Raw genomic sequence first — 23,939 nt, 5'->3', positions numbered from 1 at the left:
GCATTTATTAGTTAAAAAGTTGTGTGGTCATTAATACGCTTCTACATAAAACCCAGTAAGGCTATTTATGCAAAGTTTTAAATAAGCTAAGGAAACTTTAAAATAGAACACGGAGTGGCCAGAATTCTTAGCAGACCCGAAGTATAGAAGCTGTTCGATCAAAACTACCAAGAGACTCCTTCTAGCTTATTGGCTGAGAAGTCCCTTAAACATGATCTCTAGACACAAGGCAGTGGCCACCTGTCGGGCTGCCTGAGTTCTTACCCCTCCTTTGTTCTTTCACCCACCGTCCTGAATTTTCACACAAGGTTATTGAGTCCTGAGAAATAACCCCAATTCTTGTTTGGCCAAGGGCACCCTACAGTCTTCCCTATTGCCTGTTGCCTATTCTTTTGAAGTGAGAGAGACTAGAGACTGTTATGAACTTTGGTCGAGATAATTCAGCACCAGTGCGGAGACAGGCTCGGAGGTGATCTCGGAGGAAACCTGCCCTCGAGAGATGTGCCTGCTCTTGTCCTTGCTGTTGTGTCTAAAGCCACCTTGAGCTGCCCTGACTTTAGTATAAACTTGCCTGAAGAACTCCAAGCGATTTACCAACGGCCTTTCACCAGGTTCAGGGGGAGACATAGGATTTCCCTCATCTAGCTAAAAAACGGAAGCCCTGAAATGAGAAGAGAGTCAGCCGTTCAAGGTGATGGGCAGGTTCAACGAGAGCAAGGAATGGAATCCAAGACTCTCAGCTCCCAGTCTCCTCACTTCTTTCCGTGACATGGGGTACCAAATGTGAACAAAATCATGATTTACAAATACAGGGGGATAACTTTACAAAAGAAGCATGAAGGGAGGGGTAAGTAGTATTTGTCAGGATCCTAACACATCCTAAGTCAGCTGTTCTCAAATTCTGGTATACATCAGACTCACCTGTGAGCTTGTTAAAGCCATAGATCCCAGGGTTCACCTGAGGCTTACTGACCTGTCATTCCTAGAGGGGCTCTTTGGATGATTCTAATAATGCACACTGAAGTTTTAGTACCACCGTCCTAAGCAATTCTCATAGATGCCTTGGAATTCAGTCTTCTGTGTGTCCTGGGGCCACAGGAGGGAGAGTGGGAAGGGGTTTAGGTCCGAATGTCAGATGAAAATAAATTTCTCCTGGTAAATCCTCTGAAAGCACTCATAAGATACAGCACAAATGTTTTTTGTGGGGGCGGAAAACCCTGTACATGTTAGTATAATGCTTACAGTTAAGATGTGAATACGTATGCAAACCATGCCTCTATGCTATTTTAACTCACACGGGAAATTATGCCTACAAGTCAAAACTAAATGCTCCACTCTATGACTCAGTGACCCAAGAACACCATGGAATATGTATTATTATCTCCATTCTGCACATGAAGAGCTGGGAGCTCGTCACTTTAAGAGACTCGCCCCAAATGACCGGGACCAGAATTCAGACTTAGCTCTATTTGCTTCTGATCTTTTCTTTTCATTAAACTTTTTGAGATTATCTGTAGATTCACATGATGTAAGAATGTGATCTTTTCATTTGGACCACGTTGCCACAGGCCAGTTCATTTTTAAGCATTTCCCTGAAGGGCAAAGTTCGGAAATGCTCCAGAAGGTCTTAGGGCCACTGCTATTTCAAACATCCAATTTAAAAGACGATAAACTGGGTAAGATTAAAAAAAAAAAAAAAAAGATTAGAGGCCTATCCTATGAGAAGAGTTGGGGACCAAACATGGCTAATGAGACTCCAGACGGTGATAATGAGCTAGAGATAGCGTGCTAGGAGTGACCAGTTCCATCCAAACTATTATCACTGGAGGGTATTTAAATCTCTTTTCATAGTTCCTACCACCGTTACATCTCATTTTCATATAAAAGAAAGTCTCTCTTCAGGAACACACTTGTCAGAATACAGGACAAAATCTCAGAAAAGGCCTCTGGCCACACCTGTGCCCCTGCAACGCTGTGGGCCTGCAGCTTTGGGGGGGTTACCCCGTGAGCCATCTGTCCCTGTGACAGGTTAGGCCTTACGGGGAGGTTGGCACTGTGCGAGGCACTTTGCATGCATTATCTCATTTAACCCCTACCTGTCCTTGCAGGAGGTGCTAGTCGCATCCCCGGTCGACAGACGGGGAAACTGGGCCTTAGAGTATGGTGCTTTGCCCAAAGTCACCGGTTACTGTCTGTGCCAGGATAGATTTGAGCACTGTTTTAGGCATCCTCCACATATCACCTCTAATCCTCATAACGACCCCATGAAATAGGTGCCATAACTGTGCCATTTTACAGATGTGAAAGCACAAACTAGCTCAATAACTCGCTCAACTCACGTAGGGAGTTAGTGGTGAGCCCAGCAAAGGAATTCAGGAGAGGCTCTGCTCTCAAGCATTGAGCCAGCATCACAATCACCTGGAGGGCCTGGAGACACAGATTGCTGGGCCCCAGCCCTAGTTTGTGCTTCCGGGGGCGGTACCTGTGACTTTCCATTTCTGCAAGTTCAGAGGTGAGGTCGACGCTGCTGGCCTGGGAAGCACGCTTAGAGAACCACTGCCTTAGAGTTAGCTGTCTTGATCACTGAGTGACAAATCCTACTGGCCACCAAAGTCCATGTGTGTGTGTTTTTAAAATGTCCTCTGGAGAACCATCTGCAAAAAAAAAAATATTTAAAACAATTCCTAGAATTCCTGCCTATGGAGATTTTACCGTAGCTCTGAGTTAGTTAAGTCAAATTAGACCACAATGTGCCTGCCCTTTAACCGGAGCGTTCAGCCGTGGAGCGTCTTCTATGCTTGTGTCCTCAGCCGAATCCGAAGGCAGGAGCTCCGACCACGTGCACGAGAACGGCGGCCCGCGGGTCTCTGAACCCGGCCTCGTCCTGGTGCAAGAACTACAAAATGACCTGACCACAGGGGCTGCCCCACTCTAAAACGGCCCAGGCTCCCCTGGGGCCTCCGGCTCCTTTGGGTTTATTTACGTTTCCCCCCCCGTCCGCTGTGGAGCGAACGATCTCACACCCCTACATCTGCCATTAGGACTCGAACCCTAAATCCGGCAAAGTCCTCCGCAAGGCAAGGGGACAGGCAGCGAGAAGGGAAGGGTCTTTACGACACAGGCGGCGGGGGACGCGCCCACCGGGTCCCCGCGCCCCTCGGGAGGCGCCCGGCGGGGTGGGCGTGGCGTGGTTGGGGGGCTCCGGGCGGCGTGGGCGGGAGGCGCCCCGGGGCGCGGGCAGCGGCCGCAGCCATCTTGCGCGCCGGGTGCGCCTCGCAGGTCCGGCGGGCGGGGCAGTTAGGGGCGCGGCCCCGGGACCCCGCCCCGCCGAGGACTCTCGGGAGCGCGGGCCGCGGGCTCACTTCGCCGACACACCGACAGCCGGGAGCGCAGCGGTCTCCTGCAGGCGCCGCGGGTGAGCCGGGAGCGCAGCCGAGGCCGGGGGGCGGAGGGCCGGGGCCGGGGGGTCCGCGCCCCACGGAGGGGATCGTGGCCCGGACTCGCCGGCAGGTGTGGCGGGGCCCGCCCGGCGGAGGGGGCGGGGGGCTTGCGCGGGAGCCCGGAGCCGGTGGTGCCCGGGAAGAGCCGGCGTGGTCCCCGGGCCGGTGGGGTCCCTCGTCCGGCCCTTGGCGCACGGTTCTCTCTTTCGGCCCAAGTAAGAGGCAGGTGAAGCCGAACCTTCCGGCGTGGCCGCCCCTGGTGCTCCAGACCTTCCTCTTTCGACTCTGTCCCCGGGGGTGCCCCACCCAAAGTGCCCGCGGAGCCCGGGCTGCGCGGGCGCGCGTCCTGTCCGCGCCCCTCCCGCCTCGCTCGGCCCGTGGCCCTCTGGCCGCTCCGGGGCGGGGACCATTTTTAAAAAAGTGTTTCTCAAAGGCTTGACGGTTGCGGTTTCAGCCCTGGGGCAAACGGTTGCTTCACAAAGTGAAACTTGCTGTCGGCTGCGTTCCCGCCTGGCTTCCTGGAAGTCCGAGAACTACCCCGGTGTACCCCCCACCCCCACCCCGCTTCCGCGTCCCCGAGCGGGACCCCGCGCCTCCTCCCCGCCGCGCACGTCCCCCGCCGGGGTCCCCCGCGCCCCCCTCCCCCGCGCGGCCCGGCCCCCCTCCCCGCAGGGCCCGCCCGGCCCGCCGTAATTGCAGGTTGGGCGGTGACTCACGCCGGCGCCCGCCCGGCCGGTTCTTAAGCAGCAGCGCGCGGGGCGGGCGCCGAGTGTCGGGCGCGGCGGCGGGAGGAGGCGGCGGCGGGCGGCTGCGCGCTCTGAAGGGCTCTCCTCTGCCTGCAGGTCGGGAGCGCGGTCTCAGCTGCTGCGGCAGAGTCGAGTTTCCAGGGGCTTGAGGAGAACCCGCCAGGAACCGAAGATGCCGAAACCAGTAAGTGACCCAGCGTCGGGGCGGGTCGGACGCTGCAGGCGTTCTCGCCGGGCGGCGCTGCCTGGGCGAGGTGCTGGGGCTCTTCTTTGTGCCACCGGGGTTCTCGTGCAAACGGCGAGACGGCCGGAGTGGGGAATTGTCTCCCCTCTTCGGGATTCCTTGGTCCTTTTGTGTGGAACTCTTGGGAAGTCCACTGTGCTGCCCCTCTTTCTACCGTCTTTTTGTTTGTGAACGCCCCCCTGCCCGCCCGGGTACTTTATGCTCTTTTGTAAAAGAAAGTTTGGTCTGCTTAAAAAAAAGAAAAAAGTGTATTCTAATGCAACTTGGGAGTTTTTTTTTTAAAAAGAAAAGTCGGGTGGCTTCCGAAGGCACATCAACTCCGAGTCCCTTTAAGCACCGGAACCCAATTCACCCCAAGTCTGCCTTTGGTGCTTTAAAGGGCGTCCAGCTTAGAAGACCCCGTCTTTAAAGGGCGGGCACAGCTGCCCGCTTCCTGCCAGGCCTGTGAAGTTGTGCTCTCTTAACCTGGGAATTTGCTGCTGGCAGCAGGATTCCTATCTCTGAAAGCGGTTTAGTAATGAACTTGAATTGCAGGTGGAGGAAGGTTCCCCTGCGCTCCTGGTCGTGCGCTCCTGGGCTACATCATGAACGTCAGCTGATTCTGGTGCCCGCACCTCTGTCCCCTGAATCTGATTAGGCCGCTATCAGGGTTAGATTGCTGGCCAGGCCTGGGGTGAATCACTTTCACTGAAGTTGTGGCAGCAAACAAGGCAGGTGCTTTGTGACCGGAGTTTCTTGGAAAGTTGTATAGATTTACCTGCTTTAACACAGGTGAACGGTGACCAGATGCTGCAGAGAGGCTTTAACTTTTTTTTTTTTTAATGGTTTTAAATCATGATGAAGAAAATTTCTGGATTCATGAAAAATTGCAGTAAAAGATACATGTGGGATTTTTCTAGTTTTCCAAACAATTTGGTTCTGTAGTCGATGTTTATGTGCTTTTCCTACCATGAAGTCGTAGATTCTTAATAAAAGGAGCTCTTTATTAATAAAGTCTGTACTGTTAGGTTAAATAAATTACTATGTTAATATGCTATCAGAGTCAGAAGTCAATATAGTTTTGGCTGAATTACATGATTAAAATCATTCATGATGTAGAAATTTTTTTTCCTGCACAAATTTATTTTTTCTATTTAAAAAAATTTAGAGAGCACAAGTGGTGGGATGGGTGGGGGGTGGGGGAGAGAGAATCTCAAGCAGGCTCCAGGCTCAGTGCAGAGCTGAAGCAGGTTCCATCCCACGATCTGGGATCATGGCCTGAGCCAAAATCAAGAGTCAGGCTCAACTGAGTGACCCACTCAGGGGCCCCACAAAATTCTTTTCATTTCCACTTGCACATAACATCCAGGCCTTACAATGCCTGTGATATAAAAACTGACCTAAAAACACAACCTTACTCGGGGCACAGCCCCCATGCAGCCTTTTGAGCTGTGGTCAAGATATTACTGTAGGTATGGTTTTCTTTATTTCACTAAAAGAAAAGATGCAGAGTTCAGCTTTGAAGATCTCACTCTGAAAAACGTCAGTAAACCAGTTTCCTGTTACTGCTTTTCTTTCTCATTTCTCAAAGTGAACCGTAATTTCTTTTATTCTGTTTTTTTGTTGTTGTTGCAGTAAAATAATACATAATATGCAATTTGCTGTCTTAACCATTTTTTTCAGTGGCATTAAGTACATTCATCCATCTGTAGAACTTTTACATCTTTCGAAACTGAAACACTGTACCCATTAAACACTAACTCCCCATCCCCTCCTCCAGCCCCTGGCACCCACCCTTCACTTCCTTTTTCTGTGACTTCGACTGCTCTGGGTCTCTAAGTGGAATCACACAGTATGTGTCTACTTGAGACTGGCTCATTTTAGTTTAATGACCTCAGGGTTCATCCATGTGGTAGTATGTATTAGAATTTCCTTCCTTTTTAAGGCTCTTTGTATTTCTTATGGCAGGCATATTTTAATTGTATGTGTAAATATAGAAACATCTGAGTAGTTGGGGTTTGAGGCTTCTTCCTGATCCTTTGAATTCAGTATTTTTGATTGATATCTAAACTGAGTAGACAACTTTATAAAAACAGTGTAAACGAAATATGTATTTGCTGCTTTCCCTCTTAATACTGCTTCTCGAATTACTACTTGCTAGAAAGATTGAGTGTTCTCTCTGGCAAGCATCTGTCCTGCAAGCTGCGTGTGCAAAGTGTGGGTGGGTGAGGCAGCTTGTCTTCAGGGAGCTTATAGTCTGGGACCTGAGCCCAGACACATGCAAATGCTAAAATAGAAGCTGGGTCACTCTGAGTGCCACCAAAGAGGGAAAGAGGCTTAAGTCAAGTGCAGCACAATTAAGAGGAAAATCATCCGATGGGGAAATGGGTGGACTTCATTGAGAACCCTTCAGCTGAGTCTTGCTCAAGGCCTGTGGGTAGGATTTGATCGGCCTGGGCACTCAGAAGGAGAGCTGTTGTCTGGTTTTACTTTCCCACAACTTCTTTGGGGCTCTACTCATGTGTGACTTGTAGACAGACTTCCAGGGAGAATGATCTGAGGCCTAGAAGGCACTACGTACGCCCTCTGCTCAGCTGATATGTTTGGCCTTGTGGGTCCTTCTTAATTTGGAGAGAGCCGCGGTGGGGGGGGGGGGGGGGGTTGTGCCCAGGGAGCGGTCTCAGGAAGCAGTCTTTGTGCCTGTGGTTCAGCCACGGGTGACCTGTGGTATCCTTCCTCCTTACTTCTTACCACCATAGTTGCTCTCTTCATCATGATAGGAAGGAGGCATAGGGCGGTAGGAAGGAAAACCACAGCAGTCAAGCTTAGGAATGAAAAAGGTGTTGCATTTAAGGCTAAGCTCTCAGAATCTGTTTTCTGAGTTTAGCCGTGAGCTGTCTTAAGTGGTACTGGCAGATGCCGTAGATGTTCCTTTCTAAAGTTTTGATCTGGAAGTTTCTGATATAAAAGCAAATATTCTCTTCAGTAGGAAAACTGTGAAAACAGGTTCAAGATTCCGCCTTTTGCCAAAATTTGAAGGTAATTTCTCAAATTGCCTTGTCTCTCTGGGAATATATTTTTTTCCCCTTGGGTAGATACCCAGTATGGAATAAGTCCTTGTTTCTTAGCTTGTTTCTGCGGGTTCATTGTCTATAAAATGGGACTGCCAGCATCCTTAATTCATATTGTTGTGCGAGACAATTAATGTCCACTAAATATTTCAACAGGCACGGGATTTACTGAATATACACTGATAACATTTTCCATCCCCTCCATCAATTGAGAAGCACACATGGGATATGTTTTGTGTATCCCTCCATCTTCAAAATGGGCAGATGGTGAATTAGCTAAGATTTTCCCATGTGGTGGTGGGAAGTGCTGGCTAGGATTAGTCATTTGTCATCATCACACTGTCTGTAAGGCACAATGAGTCTATTTGTACATTCATCCATTCAGTCATTTATGCGTTACTATGGTAGATGTTGAGGTTACCAAGATGAGCAGGCACAGAAATAGTCCTTGTCATCATGGATTTACAGTCTGTTGAGGGGAACAGACAACAATCCTAGAATAACTTGATTGTGTACCATGGCATGCATGTGGTGGTGGTGGTTGGGGGGGAGAGTTAATCGGGCAGGACAGGAAGGCACTCCCAAGAGGCAATGACTATTCTGAGCAATGTAAAGAATGCAGGGCCATTCACTAGGTGAAAGAGGGAGGCAAGGAGTGTACCAGGCAGAGGGAACCCACTTGTGCAAAGGTCCTGTGGTAGAAAGGGGGGGGGGTAGGATGAGTTCAGGGTTCCAAATATGGACGAGTATAGCTAGGGAGAAAAACAGGCCAGCTGTGCCTAGCCTAGTAGGTCTTAAGAGGGCATTTTTTCAGGGCTTAACTCAGGGGGAAGCACTTATGGGTGTTGATTGGAAGGAAGTGACCTGATCAGATTGGCTTCTGAAAGGTCACTGCACCTGCAACATGAGAATCAGTAGGAGGTGAGAGGTGGAGACTGTAGACTGTTGGAACAGCCCAGGTGAGGGGTGGTAATAGGATCGACCAAGGCAGTGTGATGCAAGTGGAGAGAGGTGGGTGTTAGGGAGCTCTTTGGGAGGTATATGTGATAGGACTTAGTGATGGATTGGATGTGCAGGGGCAGAGGGCAGGTAGAAGGCTGACTTCTGGCTCCTGGCTTGCATAACTGGACGGATGGTAGTGCCATTCACTGAGATAAGGAACCTGGAAAAGGACTGGGTGTGGGAGGGAGGGTTGAGTTTGGTTTGTACTTGCTAATAAATTCGTGACTGTAAATGATGAAAGGAGTCCCTTTGACTTCTCATTATTATAACCGCTACCTCCTGAAATACAATATAGATGTCAGTGTTTTTCTTAAGCTACAGTTTTTTAAGTCCACGTAAAGTAAAAGTAATCCACCGGCTTCTAATTTTTCTTAGTGCGTGTACACATTACACATAAAGTTAAAGGTGAGGATTAATTTAGTGCCGTGTTCTCCGACTTTAGTATAGGTAATTATCTGGAGATCTGAAGATTCTGGAGTCTCTCACAGTTCTACTGAATCCCCATCTCTAGGGCCAGGTAGGATGTGCTTTCTAGTAAGCTCTCCAGATGGTTCTGAAGTGCCCCCAGATTTTGGGAATTGCTGATTTCATAAGAAAGGGACAGTTTTTACATAGTTCTCCCTTTGGAACCCCACCAGTGCGGTGAGGCCCTCTTGATACTGGTGGTTGTGTGTGAGCAGAGACCAGAGCCTGTGGTGTGTTTGGGGGGGGGGGGGCGGCGGCAGCAAAATCCAGTGTGATTCCAGAGCACCCATTCAGGCAGATGTTCTTGTAGGGAACATCTGTGTAGGAGTGGATACACAATCACCTTCTTAAAGTTCCAGCTTAAATGCCTTGGGTGCCATCATTGGTATTTGGAATGCGGCTGGGGTGGGGATAAAGGAGATAGCTGGATGGTTATCAAACTCCAGAAAGACTAGCTAAGATGTCCAATTGAATCTCTCTGATTTGAACTTCTCTCTGTGGGGGTTTGGTTGTGGAGCTTAATTTGGCCGCGACTGGTGCGCTGTCTCAAATTTTGGCTGTCTTTGTTTTTAAAGGGGAAGAAAAGCCAGACGTTTTCCATTAAATGGCAGGGAAGAAAGAGATCCCATTCTTATGTTCCTCTGCTCTTCAGGCCTTCCACACTGGCCTCACTTAGTTACTGGTTTTTTGTTTTTTTTTTAATGTTTTATTTATTTTTGAGAGAGAGACAGGTAGTGCAAGCAGGCGAGGGTCAGAGAGCGAGGGAGACACAGAATCTGAAGCAGGCATTAGGCTCCAGGCTGCGAGCTGTCAGCACAGAGTCCGATGGTGCGGCTCAAACGCACAAACCCTGAGATCCCCACCTGAGCCGAAGTTGGATGCTCAACCGACTAAGCCACCCAGGTGCCCCTCCTTAGTTACTATTCTAAGTAGTAATGTGATTTCTAACAAAAATTTCATAAACTTACAAATACTTACAGGTTGGGTAAGGAAAACATTACTATTCTTACTGAATTACCATAATTTCTTTATTTTACTTAAACTTCTGTTTAAGTGTCTTTGATAATTTGAAGATTCTTAGGATGATTCAATATATGCCTGCTTTCTTAAAGTATTTAGATGTTTTACCTGCAGTCTTAAGCAATAAAATTCAGTCTGCTTTCAGAATCACTGAATGCATATTTTATGCATTATATTTTATTTCATTTCAGTAGTAACTGCATTTGGGATTCCCCAGCTACTCCAATTAGTTTTTAGTTTAAGCACTAAATGTTTGGTTGCCACTGCTAATTACATGTGAGTATTTATTGAAGAGACCAGAAGGTTGCATTATTTTCCTTCTAAGAGACTTACCATCCGTGCCTGTGGACATAAGGAAGATCTTATTCTAGATGTCTTTTTAAAGTTTACTTATTTTGAGAGAGAGAGGGAGCACGAGTGGGGAGGGGCAGAGAGCAGGAGAGAGAGAGAATCCTAAGCAGCTCAGAGCCCTATGCAGGGTTTGAACTCAACAAACCTCTAGATCATGACCTGAGCTGAAGTCAGAGGCTCAGCCGACTGAACCACCCAGGCGCCCATAGACTTCTATAAATGTTTTTTTGTTGTTTTGTCTTTGGTTTTTTTTGTTTTTTAAAATTTTTAACCTTTATTTATTTTTTTGAGACAGAGACAGAGCATGAATGGGGAAGGGTTAGAGAGAGGGAGACACAGAATCCGAAACAGGCTCCAGGCTCTGAGCTGTCGGCACAGAGCCCGACGCAGGGCTTGAACTCACAGACTATGAGATCATGACCTGAGCCGAAGTCGGACACTCAACCGACTGAGCCACCCAGGCGCCCCTGTTGTTTTGTTTTTTAAGACAACTATGCTATAATGTGAGTTGGAGCGTTATGGCTAAAAATGCTTAATATAGCTATTATACATATTTTTTCCAAGTAAAAATGCACAGCCATATAAAGAATAGTTTAATAATTAATTTGGTATTTTACTTGTACTTTGGCAAGCTTCTAGGAACCTCAATTTTGTCCTCTGTAAAATGGAAGTGAAGTTTTTACATGAAAAGAATGTTACATAAACAGACAAAGCTTCTATGAAATCCAAATAATTTTATCTCCAGGTGCTGTTTCTTGTGTACATTTTTTCCTGGAAACGAGCTTTACAAACTTTTCAGTGTAACAGGGAGCTAAAACTAAGGGTTTTAGTTTCCAAGTTGCTATTAACCAGGTAAAGTCTGTCACTAGGCCTTCTAAGAAAAACAGCGATGTGAAGTGTTTGGGTTGTGTAGTAAAAGGGAACATTCTTTCTCATCCTCTTGTAGTTGTGCAAATTCCCTGGGAGGTCATATGGGCTCCTTCCTTACCCCATTGAAGGCCTGTTGTATGCCATTACATTCTGAGTGCCAGAACTATGAAAAGAAATTAGCTAGATTGTTGCCTTTAAGGGATTCTCAGTCTAATAGGGGAGTCCAATATGTAAACAAAGAATTATAGTGCAGCGTAGTATGATAATAGAGACACCTACAGAAGAAGAGGAAGTGTGCCCTGGAGAGCTAGGGAAAGCCTCTCAGCTGGTGAGATGCTGGGGGTGGGTGTTGAGGGATGCCTAGGAGCTCACCAGTACACAGGAGCAGAAGTGAATTTAAGGCAGCAGCACTGGTCAGTTCTATTTTCCTTCGATTGTGAGTCACTTTTCATTCTCTAAGCTGTTTTTAATACCGATAGGTAAATGGTAATACGGTTCAAAGAACGGGGAAGGCTGCATTAACATAGTAATTACCTTTTTAATCTAATGTATTTGAGAAAACCTTAAAAGCAGAATGAAAATTTCCTGACCCTGACCCAACTTTTATTGTCAGCAGAAAGGAACAAATACCACCGAGGATCAAACTATAATAGCCAAGCATAGTAGATTTTGCTTACCTTTTTGTTAACTATGAAGACACTTTCCACGTCCTATTTTTTTTTCTATTTTTGCCTGAAAGCCAGTTTTAAGCTTTCTATATCAAAATCATCGTGTCAGATATTGTCACAAATAATTGCTTTTACTTTAGGTGGAATAGTAGGCCAAGGCCAAATCTGGCTGTGACGGTTTTGGTAGGGGATACCAGCTAGGAATGGTTTTTACATTTTTATTTTTTTTTATTTTTTATTTTATTTATTTATTTTTTTTAAGTTTATTTATTTTTGAGACAGAGGGAGACAGAGCATGAACGGGAGAGGGTCAGAAAGAGAGGGAGACACAGAATTGGAAGCAGGCTCCAGGCTCTGAGCCGTCGGCCCAGAGCCCGACGCGGGGCTCGAACTCACGGACCACGAGATCGTGACCTGAGCCGAAGTCGGACGCTTAACCGACTGAGCCACCCAGGCGCCCCGGTTTTTACATTTTTAAAGGGTTATTTAAAACAAAAGAACAGCAATCTGCACCAGATACCAAAATGGCCCGCAAAGCGTAAAATACTTATCTGACCCTTCACGGAGAGATTTCACCAACCCCTGCTTTCGGATAAAAAGAATTACTGTTAAATATGTTATCCTTGTATATATTTTATGACTAAGCTAATATTTTGAAGCAGACCCACACCAATTATTCCAGTTTTTAAAAATTTCTTCTCAGCAAATAATCTGTTTTCTTAGCCAGTATTAGGTGTATCACAGGCTCTGTGCCTGGACAGGTATTGGGAAAGCTGTCATCACCTAGAAGCAGGCATGGTTGGTGTTGAGGTGTTACTTTAAACAAGGCTGGTCCCCCAGCAGGTCTTTTGTTCTATGGAGAAAGTGCTAGTGTCTTGTGTCACACTTGCTAAGCCATTGTATAATGACAGATTTCTGGCGTACACTAAAAGAACACAATTTGTATCTGATATTTGAGTCGAAAGCAGAATATTATATGAGTTTTTTTTTTATCACTGACAGTTTGAAATTAACTTTTGAAATTACTATCGCCTATGTGAATTTCTGACTATAGAAGGTTTTATAATTCAATCCCTAATTTAGACCACTCTAAAATAGAACCTTCTCACTGTCCACCCTTTAGCCCACTTTATTTTACTTAATAGAACTTAGTTCTATCTATAACAATGTTAGATACTTGGGGTGGGGGGTGTTTTTTATTTTTTTGTGTTTTTTCTTTCCTGGCCACGAAGCAAGATGCAAAGTGGCTGAAGAAAAAAAAAAAAAAGGCATTGTTACCTGCTTCAAGAACAAACTTTAAATTCCTACTTTATTGGCTGACCGACTAGATAAACATGCCTGCCTCTGACAGGGTGTTCTGCGGTGAGCTTGTCAACCTCCCTGTGCCCTGCCCCCTCACCTGTGAGACACTATCCAGGGACCTACCTCCCAGGTTCTGATGAGGCAGGACAGGAGAGCCTAGCACCGGAAGCTTCTGGCCCCGTGCCTGGCACCTGGGCACCGTCTCTTCTCACCATAGAGAACGGAGTAAATGGCAGAGGAACTCTACTTTACTAAATTCTAATCTGATTAAAAGCTTTTGTAACTCATGATGGGCATTCTTTTTCTGACTTAGCCTAATAATGCAATATATTTTCCTTTTGCTACAATGAACATCACCCCCCTCCCCCCTTCTGTAACCTCCACTTGTTCATTAACAAGTAGAGCACCTACTATGTGCCAGCTTCTTAGCTCCTAGGGATACACTGATGAACAAAAAGGGGAAAATCCCTGCTTCCTGGGGCACCTGGGTGGCTCAGTCATTGAAGCCTCTGACTTTGGCTCAGGTCATGATCTCATGGTTGCCTGGATTCAGGCCCCACGTTGGGATCTGTGCTGTCAGCAGAGCCCGATTTGGATCCTCTGCCCCTTCTTTGCCCCACCCCCTCTCGTGCGGGCTCTTAAAAATATTAAGAAAATCCCTGCTTCCAAACCTCTAACATAAAGTCAGGGAGTGATAGCAGCACTGCTGTTTGTTGGTTTTCATCCAGACTTTGCTGAGAGGCAGAGGTGCTTTTCTTCTCTCACTGACTCTTTGTTGGGTGACCAGTTAAAACGACTGGGCAGAGTGTGGTTTGTTTTTGTTTTGTTGTTGTTTGGTAAATCACTCTTGCATTGGGCAGTGAGCCAAGATACTTGTCTAAGAACTTGTTTTCAAGTAGGTTTGATGATAAGCATGTCATCATTTGCCATGCCCTTGTAGATTCTTCCATCATTTCTCAGGCATTGAGGTTCAGGGAAAATTAATACTTTTTGAATAATATTTGGACTTTTGCACCATTACTGCATCCATAGGTTTCTTGTAAAATATGTCTTAGAGGGAGAGCCAGCCATGGTTATTAAAGAGAAAATTGAACCACAGATCGCTTGGTAAAAGCTTAGAACATAAATATTACTTTGGAACCACCTCTTTATGAAAATACGTTATGTATATTAGTGTAGTGTTCTTGTTAAGGTGTTTCATTGCCTTGGTTAAATAATTACGGATGTTGCTTCTTCTTGTTCAAGTATCTGCTTACATAAGTGGGACTTAGATGGGGAGATAGGGTGGGGAAAACTGGATGTTTGTTAAGAAACTGGCCAAACAGGGCAGCTTGGAAATACAGTATGATGACAAGGCTGCAGAGTGCATGACACAATTCGAGGAATTCAACTGTAAAAAGTTTTTGAGACAATGGATAATTGAATATTAACTGAATTTTAAATATTAAGGAATAGTTTTGAATTATGTTGGAAGTGATAGTGGTCTGGTGGATAACACATATACACACATGTATGTACTCAGAGTCCTTTAGAGCTACACATACTGAAGCTTTTACGATTGAAATGATCCTGTGGCAGCCTAAAAAATGCCAGCAAAAAAAAAAAAAATTTATCTTAAACTGGAAGAATATTAGAATCGAGAATGTTAGAAAGTTAATGGCATCCAGCTGGGTGACGGTACATGAGGGGAGGGGGGAGTCCTTGTACTGTTCTATTTTTGTGAATGTTTCAGATTTTCCAAAGTAAAGTTTGTTTTTTAAAAGCACATAGGGGTGAAAGGGAAAGATGCTGTCACTTTTACAAACCCGCCAAACGCTGGAGTGGTTGGAGGGCAAGCAGGAAGGGACGTCTCTGACCTGGGATCTGGAGTCCCAGGCGGGTCCTGCTGAGCGGCTCTCCACAGACCCCCAAGTGGATGCGGTTTCTTGGGAGACCTTGGGTGTTCTGATCAGATGAGTGACTGACCTAACCCCATCTGGACCCTCTCACCTCCCACATACATATTTTATTCAAGGGGGACCTCCAGTCAACATTGCAGTTGATTTGAAAACACACAGAAGTGTTTGTTCCCAGCTAGTTCCAGTTACTCTGTATTCCCACAATCTTGGGGGTGGGGGTGGGGGTGGGTTGTGCTGTGTTCTGAGCCCTGGCTGGAAATAGGTCATTGTCTCAATGGCAGCATTTGCGCAGCTGAAAATTGGAAGTGAGCGTAAAGCGTGGGGCATTCCGGGGCAGGGTTTTGGAGCACTGGGACCATGGGTAGGGGTAGGGGCGGGACGAAGCAGCACAGACCTCCCCCGCCCCCTTCCCCTCCACTAGTTATGTGCATAGATGTAATCCATCCTGGACCTGACGGACCAGATTGTGACCAAGTATAAATTGAAGGCTTTTGTTTTTGTTTTTCCCCGACACTTAGTGTAATTTCAGAAACGCTGGGCCGTTTAAAGTAAGTTTGGTTGAAATGTGCTTATGCAGGCAAATTTTGTAAGGTTTCTGATTTCATATGGAGTTTTTAAAAAGCTAATGGGGTCTTGCTCTCTGTTTTTGAAGATGTCAAAAGTAAGGGCTTCTTGGTCAAGTTCAAATGTATTTTGCCTAAGCTTCTTACAAGGGAAATGTTCTGTACCCCAAAATATTACGGCATATGTGGTTTTAACACTTTTTATTTTTGAAATACTCTTTACACCCAGCATGGGGCTTGAACTCACAAACTCAAGATCAAGAGTTGCATGCTTAACCGGCTGAGCCATCCAGACACCCCTACTGCACATGGGATCTTTAAGCAGGGGCAAAGATTTGTCAAAGAGATGGCACAAGATTTAAGTACAATTTATCTTTTATGTCCTTGCCTAAAACAACAGGTTAGTGAAAAGAATTCTGCTTGGATACTTCTATTTTTTCATAGGCTTCCCCCCACATCACCCCCCCTCCCCAGTAGGTTAGATAGGAGAAACCCTTCAGAGACTTGTAACTTTACAGAGAAAACATTCCAGGTGGGTAGTGAAGTTTAATCTATAGGCCTTTAATTTCCTGTATTTTATGAGCCTAGACTTAAAAATCATTGCAGCAAGTGATGGCCATCCTGGCCCTGTCCCTTTTCTTCTTTTATGGGATCCTCAGTTTGTGGATATAATTAACCTCCCTTTTCAGTGGACTAAATTGATGCTGAAGTATGTATGACACATCTAGCAAAACTGAAATCACGTGTTACAGAATCAAGACTTCACAAGCTTATTAGGTAAAGAGAAAGTGACCTTTGAGTGGGGAGAAAAGGATGTAGACAGCATCTGTGTTTCTGGAAAGAAAGAGTTTCTTTTGTGGAACGTGACATTCTTTGATCATTGCCTCCCCTTTCCTAGGTCAGGTGTCCAAGCATTGTAGCTAGTTTAGTGCCCATATTTAATCTACACACACAGTGTATGTCATTCCTACTTACAGACTCTCACAAAAAAGCTTCTTTAAAACGCACAGCTGTGGGGCGCCTGGGTGGCTCGGTCGGTTAAGCGTCCGACTTCGGCTCGGGTCACGATCTCGCGGTCCGTGAGTTCGAGCCCCGCGTCGGGCTCTGTGCTGACGGCTCGGAGCCTGGAGCCCATTTCGGATTCTGTGTCTCCCTCTCTCTCTGCCCCTCCCCCGCTCATGCTCTGTCTCTCTCTGTCTCAAAAATAAATTTAAAATGCACAGCTAGTAGGCGTCAGGAAAATGGTTTTTATGTGCCCTCAAGCTGATAAGAAAATGTCCACCAGTATTCCTCTGCAGCACAGGTCATTGGAACTTGGGTGAGAGGGACGATCCTTTCATTTTGTCAGATGTCTGGAAAGCAGTGTCTTCCTGCCTCTGTTTCCTCCTTCTAGAAGCGGTGCCTGAGCCCGTGAACAGAGGGGAGCACGCAATGTTCCCAGCTCAGTTTTCAAGTAGTGGGAACTGACCTTCTTTTTAGTGGGGCTGCTCAGAAAGTTCCCTTCTAGCTCTAAGGTTGTGATTTTCTCTGGTTATAATGAGTACAAACAAGACTGGTTTGTCTGCTTTTTGTATTGCAGCTCTGCTTGACAGGAAGTGGGTCTGGGGGCAGGAAGTGGCTTATTTTCAGAAGCAAAAGGAGCCATTTAGAAAGACTTGGGGTTTCGTTACGTGCTCTTGAAATTATGCGATGGTTGATCTGGGCTCTTCCTTTTTGTATATCTATAATTTTACATAATTTTATCCTGGAATTTGGAAATATAAACTTTTCAGAATTGAAAACGATTGAGTTATTGAAAGATACAACTTTAGCAATAACATTTAGAAGCCCTATAGATACAAATAAGTATTTTTAGTAGCTGATTATCAAGTTGAGGAAGTTGCATACACTTTTCTGGGCCTCAGTTTCCTCAGCCTTTCAAAGAAAGTAGTTGGACAAGGATAACTTTTCACCTCTCACCAAGCAGTACCCATTTAGAATCTCCCTACAAGATAGTTTTACCTTGTCACTACTTTTGTTGTTCCACTTACAATGTATGCATTTATGTAACATAAAAATATGATACAAAATATGTGTAGAGATACCTGAAACATGAAAGTTCTTTGGAAATCCCAAGACCCAGCTGTGATGTTAACACTTGCCCTATTGTCCACTGCACATTAAAAATTTGACTTTTCTAAAGTTAAGAAAGGAGGTAAAGGGTAGATAGTGTTAACTCTTATGATGATTAAGTTACCCTCAAAATTCCTTAAGTGATATCAAATTCTTAGCTAAAATGATGTTGGTGCCCACCTCATGGTGTCAAAACGCTCTTGGGGTAGGAGGCAGGGGCCTGGCACACCCACCCCTGTATTTCCGTGGTCAAAAAAATTTTTTTAAGTGTTTACTTTTTAGAGAGTGTGCGCACACGTGCGCGCAGAGGGGGGTGGGGACAGAGGGTGTGAAATGGGCTCTGCGCTGACAGCAGAGAACCTGGTGTGGGGCTCAAACTCGAGCCGTGAGATCATGATGTGAGCTGAAGTCGGACACTTAACCTGCTGAGCCACCCAGGCACCCCATCCAGGTTAAAATTTAAACTCCCATTCCCTAATACTAAGGACTGTGCTTAACCTGAGCTGAGAAACTCTGCTTACAGCTACTTGGTAGATAATGGAGTTGAGCTGGCTATTTGTCATTGAACTCTGTGATTGTGACCTTACTTTTCATTAGTAATTAGCACCTGGGCAGATGTTAACCGACCACTGCTTTTTTTTTTTTACACCCCCACCTAGAAGGAATAGGAGGGGAGGGCACAGGATTGCTTTAATCCAGAAGGATAGTGGCCCATCCTGAGGCACTAGATTGTGGCAGGTTAATTTGGTTTCTTGATAGATACTCCCTCCCTATGGGACATTCTCAGGCTCCCATGAGCTGTTAGCATCAGCTCACATGTAGCCAAGCTTGAATTGTCCAGGGGAAATGACTACCATCACCAGGAATGGAGTATCTGGAGCCCCGTGATGGGCACCATGAGACGGGAGGACAGCCATCAGCAGCGTCGCCCAGTCCTTCTCTGTGACTTTCAGTGCTTCCTATTCTCGGGAATAGTGGGACCACCCGCCCATGGTTCCTGGGAAGGTTCCAGGAATTACTGAGAACCAAGGATCAGCACTTTGACCTCTGTAGAAGTGCTGTATATTGGTTATCAGAGCTGTCAACATGGACTCTTGGTCAGCCTTAACATTTGATGATTTTATTATTCCTGTTACGAGGCAATAAAAGACTGGAAAAGACCAGTATGTTGTCCTAGTTTTGTATAACTATTTGAAAACTATCAGAACATGAGTTTTATATCTATTCTGCCCTTCTGTCTTCAATGGTTTGTTGTGCTGCAGATAAAACGATGATGCATAGAAGAATTTTTACTGAATTCCCTGACCATTTTTGTTATAATCCAGCCTCTACATTTGCAAAGGTGGTTGACCGGTTCTCTTTGGCATCTGAAAATGTTCCTGCCCCAATCAACCAATTTGTTCACTGCTACTCAGTTTCTTTAATCTTGAAATAGAAGAACATATAAAATGTTGTGATTGGGTATAATTTAAATGTAAGATACACAGGAGCTCATGGGGCGCCTGGGTGGCTCGGTCGGTTAGCGTCCGACTTCGGCTCAGGTCATCCTCTCACGGTCCGTGGGTTCGAGCCCCGCGTCGGGCTCTGTGCTGACAGCTCAGAGCCTGGAGCCTGTTTCAGAGTCTGTGTCTCCCTCTCTCTGTGACCCTCCCCCATTCATGCTCTGTCTCTCTCTGTCTCAAAAATAAATAAACGTTAAAAAAAAAATTTTTTTTAAAAAAGATACACAGGAGCTCAAAAGAAAGGAATGGCAGTATTGTGAGTCATTATCCATTGATTTGCAGGTTTGCTGTTAGTGTTATTTAATTAGTAAAATGTATTTATACTGCTTTTTCCATCTTCTCTGAAGGTCTGGTGTTAAGAGCTAGCACAAAACGTGTATCTCTGGAATTTTAAACTTTGAGCCCAGCCTGCTTTGGGCGTGTGGTGACATGTGGCTCTGCTGGTGGTGGGAAATTTCAGGAGGGACTGCTGCCTCCCCAGTTCTGACCGACTGTGGTGCTGGTGTCGGGTCATTATGGACTTGGCTCTGTTTGATGCACAATCGTATTTTAAGGACCACATTTCTATTTTACTTGTCTTCTCTCTGTACATCAGTGTTGTGCTATTGTGGTAAATACCTCCCCATAGCAACGTACCGGTTTTTCTTTTGGCCTCTCTATCCTTAAAAGAATGGTATATGACAGCAGGGTGGTTTCTGGACTGGCTTTCTTCAATAAAAGCCGGGCTCATCTAATTATATGCTTATTAGAAACTGTAACAATGTAGAATATGGTCACTGGATTTTCAGTGGCAACTACTTCTCTATAATTTTGTTGTTATATAAACAGTGTTACTGGGAGCGGCGATGTCCATTTGAAACAAACATTTTATATCCTAGGTAGAAAAAAGTTATCTTTTAAGTAGTAGTCATTACCATGATCCCCTAAAAAGGGCTGATGATATAGAGGGAGAAAAGCTAAAAAATCTACTTGCCTTTGGGGCTTGGCTGAATTCATGCGTCAGCATTTCTACGCTAAGCTGATTAAGGTTTGCTAAGTTAACAGTGAAGTTTACGGAGCTTGGTCATTTGTTAGCGTTTGTGAAAAATGACCACTGTGTGTCATAGCTAATGTTAGGATTATTTATTGAGTTGGAGTATTGCTCATAAGGACTTGATCTTTATCTCAAAGGTCAGGATCCAGAGAGATGACCAAAATAGGGCGTCCATCTGTTGGGATATGGAGTATGCGGGATGGGAGAGCATAGGTCTGTAACTGTTTTTAGTTCTAATGAATGAAAATTTAGTGAAGATATTTTTACGTAGTGGATTATAAATAACAGCAATAAATGCATTAATTTGGCCAAGAGGTGTTGTGGCTTCTTGTATGTTCGGGATAGTAACCTCTTGCCCTGAGAGCAGTGGCTGGTCTGGGGTGGCTCACCTGTGAGTTTGGTAGAGCGGTGTCGACTTATGGGCTCCATCCCAACTTACTGAGTCAGACTCTCTGAGCCCGGGGCCCGGAAAGCTGTGTCAACAAGCTCCTCAGGTGAGTCTTTTGCGTGTGCAGGTTTGTGGAGCACTGAGGACCCAAGGAGTAGCTTATAAGGTGCAGCTGGCTGTATTTCTTAAACGATTACCAAGGGACACCAGATTTCCTACAACATGTCTGATGTGGCCACGTCCTTTGGGCAGCAGTGGACAGAGCTCTGGAGGTGTTTGTGTTAAGTAGCTGTAGCATGCCCGGCACCATCGGAGCTCAGTGTCGAACAGAAGACTCGGCCTCCTGCCTAAAAGTTAGAGCAGGAACACGATTTCCTTGGGAGAACCCTGAACAAGAGCCCGGGTTCTCCCCTCCTCTCCTTGGTGGTGAACGCCCAGTTGTCTTCCCTCATGTGTAAGGGGAAGGAGTTGACTAGAATTCACGATGCTAGAAATACTGCTGACTTCAGAGAGTAAGTGTGGGAACGTAGGATTCAGAGTGTCTTCTACTGTGTTCACATCAGTTTGGCAGCTTGGACCGTCTTCCTGTGAGCACATAGAATATTCTCATTTACAACTTACAGCAGTAAACTTAAATTGAATTTTAGTTTTTAAAAATTCATTTTTCTGAGTTGCTGGGCTGGCTCAGTCGGCGGAGCACGTGACTCTTGATCTCAGGGTTGTGGTTTCAAGCCCCACATCCGGTGTAGAGATTACTTAAAAATAAAATCTTTTGAATAAGTACATACATAAAAATTCATTTTTCTTTCGTCTTTATTTTCCCCTAAAGATTTTTTATTCTTATCATTTTGAATGCCAAACTGACAGTAGTTAGTATAGTTCATATTTGCAATCACTAAAGCAACATGGAGCTAGTTAATAAGATACTCAACCCAAATGTCCCAAATGGTGAATGGATGGACAGCAGTGATGTATCCATACACTGGAATGTTCCTTGGCGATAAAGAGGGAAGCCCCAGTACAGGCTACATCATGGATGAACCTCGAAAACATTACACTGAGTGATGGAAGGCAGAGTGTTTACACGCCCTGTTGAGAACAGGGAAATCTATGGAGACAAAAAGAAGATGAGTGTTTCTCAGGGCTGGGGAGGCAGGGGTGACTGCTAATGGGCACCAGGCTTCTTTAAAGGGAATGAGATGCTCTAAAATTAGATAGTGGTGCTGGTTGCATAACTCTGCTGAAAACCACTGAATTGCATGTTTTAGATGGGCGAATTGTGTGTAAGTTATATTTCAACAAAGCTGTTATTAAAAAAGAACACATAATGACTCAACATGAAAATCAAAATACAATAGTCTCTAATTATTGAATTACATGAACCAAAATAGCCTCTCAGAAAACTGTTATAAATCATTTATTATCTGTTGTGAGAATTTTTCCTTGTTCCACTTCCCTGCTTCCCCCATTTGTGGGAGAAAGTTTACTGTATCTACTTCCTATCGGAGCATTTCTAAGTATTTGAAAGGTCTTATCCAAATATTTGAAAGCTGTTAGAAGTTGCTGAAGTGGCACCTTCAGAAGAAGGCTGGAATGTTGGAAAACAGCACTGACATTTTTAAGTGGTTATGAAAGGTCAAGCTCTCGATGTAATCTTGGTGGCGCTTGGATGGTTCTACTGAGGCTAATTTTTGAGTAAATGCAGGTGTGATAGTATAGGGATTAATCTGGTACCACTGAATCCACTGCCTGAAATTCAAACATTCAACTGTTACGGTTTGTATTTCGCTTTGTATTTTAAATGGTTTTCCTGCTTAAGTAGGTAGAAAATCACTGCCAACTTTCTTCCCCCACCCGCCGACTAGAATGAAGTCTGACTGCCTTGCCCAAGAAGACAAACGAGTGCTTGCCTGTAAAGACTGTAGAGGAATTGATTGATCTTGAATGTTTCCTTCTTGGTCTTTAGTGCACTATGAATTTATTCTGTAAAAAGTGTGATTAGAGAGGTAATTTTTTTTTTTTTTAAGAGAGGTAATCTTAAACCAAATTCATTGTATTTCAGAAGGAAATGGGCACTTCCCAAAGGAAACATTGCGGTACTAGATTTATTTACCAAAACAAGGGAAAGAACTGGCAGATAATATGACAGCCATATGTGGGTTAGAAGTAAAATACAGTATTTCATTGTCAATATCATTTTTATGCCTCTCAGACTCTTAGAAGGCATTTTAGATACCATTTTGATCAAATAAACTGGGAAGACTTAGAAACCATGTTTTCCAGAGTACATTCTGAAACATACCAGTCCTTTGGGATATTCCATGGAAGAAACTTATGTAGGTAGAACATTCCTGGGGAACTTTGACTAGGACACTGTCCTGGGGTTTTGCACCAAAGATATTAACACAACAAAGACACTCAAGCCTTTCCATTAAAGAAAGAAAAAGAAAACAGAAACCACCTTAACATATGTGATCTCCAGATAGCCCCCCCATTTGTATCACCTCTTTGTCTCCCTATGAAGGTCAGATAATGTTCTACAGAACTGCACCGCCCCTGACTTGGGTGGTGTCAGAAGCCGTTCAGATAGTTTTTTAAGTTACAGAATGTTACAGTTGGGAGATCCCTCGTAGATAAAACGTTTCCAGTCACAGGACTTCATATTACAAATGAGGGGAAGGGGCTTTCTTCAGGATGTGGACCACTGGGCAGGGATTGGCCGGGATGCCTAGGGAAGCGGGTCTTGGCCCCCTACCTGCTGTCAGGCCTGTGCTTGTGGTTTCTCAGCTTTCTGGGGGAGTGAGCAAAGGGAACAATGGATTTCTTTTTTTTTTTTTTTTTTTTTTAAGTTTATTTATTATTCTGAGAGAGCAGGTGGGGAGGGGCAGAGAGAGAGAAGCCCAAGCAGGCTGTGTCAGACTTGGGGCTCAAACTCCTGAACCATGAAATCATGACGCAAGACAGAATCAAGAATCAGACGTTTTGACTGAGCTACCCAGGTGCCCCAATTTATTTTTGTTTTAATAGGGTAAATTGTTAATTGAGTTTATTTTTTAAAAAAAATTTGTGGTTTAACACACTTACATTCTCCTCTTGGAAAAAGAGGTCAGTTGCATCAGAGCAATAAAACATGTACTACTCTGTGTCCAGCCAGAGAGTTGCATTTTCCTTCCTGGAAATGTGAAATCAGGTATGAGCTTTCCTTTTGCCCATGAAAACCATCTCCTGGCCAGCTTTTAGTAGCGTCACAGTTGGCTATTTTTCTCTCATCAATCTTTCTGGTCC

General features: G+C 45.0%; 1 protein-coding gene and 1 long non-coding RNA gene across 2 annotated transcripts in view; both read left to right on the top strand.

Annotated features, from left to right (window-relative positions):
- The first annotated feature begins 3,268 nt into the window (after window positions 1-3,268).
- The window catches only part of EZR (ezrin), a 49,959-nt gene continuing 29,288 nt past the window's right edge, over window positions 3,269-23,939 (top strand). Inside the window, exons 1-2 of the mRNA XM_049654523.1 lie at window positions 3,269-3,415; window positions 4,283-4,370. Of these exons, the coding sequence (XP_049510480.1) occupies window positions 4,359-4,370 (12 nt within the window). The 5' untranslated portion in view covers window positions 3,269-3,415; window positions 4,283-4,358. The remainder of the gene's footprint in view (window positions 3,416-4,282; window positions 4,371-23,939) is intronic.
- On the top strand, window positions 15,271-23,840 carry LOC125939012 (uncharacterized). The gene is made up of 2 exons (XR_007462892.1): window positions 15,271-16,680; window positions 19,273-23,840. It is a non-coding gene; the product is annotated as an uncharacterized LOC125939012 (long non-coding RNA).

This window comes from Panthera uncia, assembly GCF_023721935.1.
Source record: "Panthera uncia isolate 11264 chromosome B2 unlocalized genomic scaffold, Puncia_PCG_1.0 HiC_scaffold_24, whole genome shotgun sequence".
NCBI classification, from domain to species: domain Eukaryota; kingdom Metazoa; phylum Chordata; class Mammalia; order Carnivora; family Felidae; genus Panthera; species Panthera uncia.
This window is presented reverse-complemented; position numbering and strand designations above follow the sequence as displayed.